Source organism: Spinacia oleracea, chromosome 5 (assembly GCF_020520425.1).
Source record: "Spinacia oleracea cultivar Varoflay chromosome 5, BTI_SOV_V1, whole genome shotgun sequence".
NCBI lineage: Eukaryota > Viridiplantae > Streptophyta > Magnoliopsida > Caryophyllales > Amaranthaceae > Spinacia > Spinacia oleracea.
This window is the reverse complement of record NC_079491.1, coordinates 48,484,698-48,488,250: the sequence shown is the minus strand read 5'-3', so window position 1 is coordinate 48,488,250 and position 3,553 is coordinate 48,484,698. Positions and strand designations below refer to the sequence as shown.

Below are 3,553 nucleotides of genomic sequence, written 5' to 3'. Positions count from 1 at the left end.
TTCGATTTCGGCAACGACGAACCTCCTTCTTGATCTACTACTTCCTCCAATTTTTCCTCATCTAATAGATCCAATTATAAGAATTATAAGATAATTACGAATAAAATCGAACAAAACCTAGAAATTTGGGCTAAATTTTGAAAAGCATAGAGAGAAAATGAAAGAGAATAAACAGAATGTAGATCTGAAATTTTGAAAAATAAAAAAGTTTAAAACGTATATAAAATGGGTTAAATCGCATTGAATTGTAAATAAGAAATCAAAGAAAATAAAAATTAATCCTACGCGGACAGTAGACAAGAAATTAGTTTTGAATACAATGTAAAAAAAGGCCCTTAACAAACAAAAATTTCATAATTTTATCGGTATTTGACGATTCCAACCTCTTATCCCTATAATTCTAATCCTCATGCATAATGATGAACTTCAATTCGTGTCATATCTTTAATATATTTAGTTGTAGATAGAGGTGTACTTAACTAACTTTAGAATACGTGGTAACGCAATTTAAGAACACGTAAAGAATTGCGGATGAGCTTAAAATAATCACGAAACACGTCATTTTAGGTCGGTTATTTAACTTCTTTCGCTCGATCTTCCTTCTTCAACTATATATAAAAGAATCACGTACCCCATCAAACTTCCTTCAAATCAAACGTACTGCTCAAATTAACAAACAACAATGGAGTTTCGTACCTTAGACATAATAATCCTCTCAGCAAATGACCTAAAACACGTAAATTTGTTCTCGAAGATGGACGTTTACGTTGTTATCTCTGTTGTCGACGCCGCCGTCAACCGCCGTTCAACTGCCCTAAAAAATCGAACACCAGTCGATAAGAACGGGGACAAGAATCCTACATGGAACTACCCCATTTGTTTCACACTAAACGATTCCGCAGCGCATCAAAACCGCCTCTCTATCCGTTTTCAGATCTTTTCCAAGCGTTTTTTTCCGGGAGATAAGCTTATTGGAGAAGTACAGGTGCCGGTTACCGAGCTTTTATCCATTCATAGTGACCGGAAAGAGGCAAGTTCTTTTAGTTATCAGGTGAGGAAGGCGTCTGGGAAAATGAAAGGTGTTTTGAATTTCTCTTTTAAGTTTGGGGAAAAGTTTACTGCCGGTGGCGGTGGTGTAGGAAGTGGTTTTACGGTAGGAGGGGGTGGGCCAATACCGTCAACTAAGAGTTATCCTTATCCTCCGCCACCTATGTGGGGGCAAACTGTGTCAGGTTACCCTGCGCCACCGCAGACGGCATATCCATATCAAGGACATGGACATGGATACGGGTACGGACATGGGTATCCTCACCAAGTTCAGTCGATGGGGATAAGGAGGAATAATAATTTTGGGATGGGAATGGGCGCTGGGTTGTTGGGTGGTGCATTGGGTGGAATTCTGATTGGAGATATGGTATCTGATTTTGGCGGTGGTTATGATGGATATGACGGTGGCTTTGACGGGGATTTCGATTTTTAGTAGTTTCATGATTTGTTCTGTATCGCACTTGAATGCGTAATTTTTGAACAATTCTAGTGTGTAGAATGGGAATATTTGTTTTTCTAATTTCTTATGCATATAGTGAAGCACTCATGCATCAATGCATAATACAAGTATGCGGTGTAACTTTTTAATTTTTTTTTTTTTTTTTGTATATTGAAACTTTAATAAAAGTTAAATTGAAGTTCAATTTCTAATGAAAGTATGAGATGATTTATTAGTCTATGGTAGATGGTAGAGTCAAACTTTTATATAAGGTTGTTTTACATTGGTGTAATATAAATTAAGTAATGAAATTAATTAGTTAAGAAGCACTCTAACTAATTAGTTAGACAACGAAACAATTAATTAAGCAATGAAATTAATTAGTTAAGCAATGAAATTAATTAGTTAGACAATCAAAGTGCTATTTCCGGTAAAACGAGCTTACATAAAAGTTATCGATGGTGAAGATGCTGAATTGATCAATTAGGCGATAATTCAAACTAACAAAGATGATATCATCAAGGAAAAAAAACTTTACAATCTGGGTTTGTTAATTTTCTGCCTCAATGGAGGAGTAAGCTCGAAAAGTGCAAAGGTGTACTTGCTACACTTGAATAAGCAAAGGAAGCAATTGACTTTGGAAGTTTATTGGAGAACTTGGTGTAGACCTCTCTATTAAAGGATTAGTAGCTCTTTTTTTTGATAATAATGGATTATTGCCTAAGCCAAAGTGTCTAGAGACCACCAGAAAGTCAAACATGTATGTAACGCCCCGACCTCTAATCTAATTATTAAGGCATAATTAGCAGCGGAATTAACCTAATTTGGTCGGGACGTTACCTGCCGTAACTCCCTCTTGGGAATTACGAGGCAACCGTCAATCATAAGCTATTAAATCCCAAAAGTTTATATAATAATCTTTTATATTACCGAAATAAAAGTACATAACTTACTAAGAGTCTTTAATTTAACTATTAAAACATTAAGCATAGACTAAGTGAATATTATTCAAGTGAAATTCTTCGCCACTACTCGTCTCCATCGTTCCCCGCAGTACCTAAAACAGAAAAAAAAAACGGTAAGCCGAAGACTCAGTAACGAACTATTCTAGCAACGTAAATTCATTTCAAATCATTTTATTTAATAACACAGGGGGAATAGAATAATGTAAAACATTTTATAAAGTCCTTTATTTAATTCATTCATAACTTTAGGGTGCACATGCTAGCCGTGGCAAGTATGACATGGTGGAACGTCTTCCACGATGGACCGCTGTCCATAAACATGGGGCCTTGTCCCGGAAACATGAGAGCCTTGGCTCAATGGGCGGATGCCCCATGGGTACATGCATGACCGAGAATCGTAACCTGTGAACATATACTGCCAAACGGACTAGGTATTTCACTTTCATTTATCATGTTTCGTTTAATTTTACATTTTAGCCTTTTTACTTCAGTTGAAGTAACATATTTCCTTTAGATCATGTGATCAAAATAAATCATCATTCCTGTCATGGTTTCTTATAAACATTATTTTATAAGAACATTCAATCAATCATAATATAAGGAATAATTCCATCAAATCGTATTATAATAAATAATTCAATAAAATCATATTTCGTTTCCCGCAATTCATAAAACATGTCAAAACATTTATTTAATAAATCAATCATAACGTTGTAATTTCATAATCGCATTTATAAGGGAATTGCAGGTACTAGCAATAGCCGTTACCTTAATTCCGCGTTACGTTAAACTTTGTCCTTGGTTCGTTCTTTCTGAGCTCCGATTCCAATTTCTTTCAAAATATTAAATCATTGAATTAGCACTAAATTGATAAATAATTTAAAATCAACATCTTAATAATAATTTTTATAAATAATGGTTTTTTTTAATAAATATAATTTCATAATTTAATGAAAATAGAATTAAACGAAATTTTAATCAAATTATATTTATATAAATCGATTTACATAAAAATAGTATATAAATTCGGTTTTTGTTAAGTAAAGCTAGAAATTTATTTTATTAAATTCGATAATTAAACCTGAAAAATATTAAACAATTT

The 3,553-nt window shown here is 33.7% G+C and overlaps 1 protein-coding gene across 1 annotated transcript; it reads left to right on the top strand.

Moving 5' to 3' along the window:
* Positions 1–754: 754 nt before the first annotated feature.
* Positions 755–1,480, top strand: LOC110801130 (protein SRC2-like). Its single transcript, XM_022006447.2, has one exon. It carries the CDS (start codon positions 755–757, stop codon positions 1,478–1,480), a length of 726 nt encoding a protein of 241 aa, XP_021862139.2.
* The last annotated feature ends 2,073 nt before the right edge of the window (positions 1,481–3,553 follow it).

What these genes read in the sequence shown, in the direction of transcription:
- LOC110801130 (XM_022006447.2), top strand. Translation starts at nt 755, where the DNA reads ATGGACGTTTACGTTGTTATCTCTGTTGTCGACGCCGCCGTCAACCGC.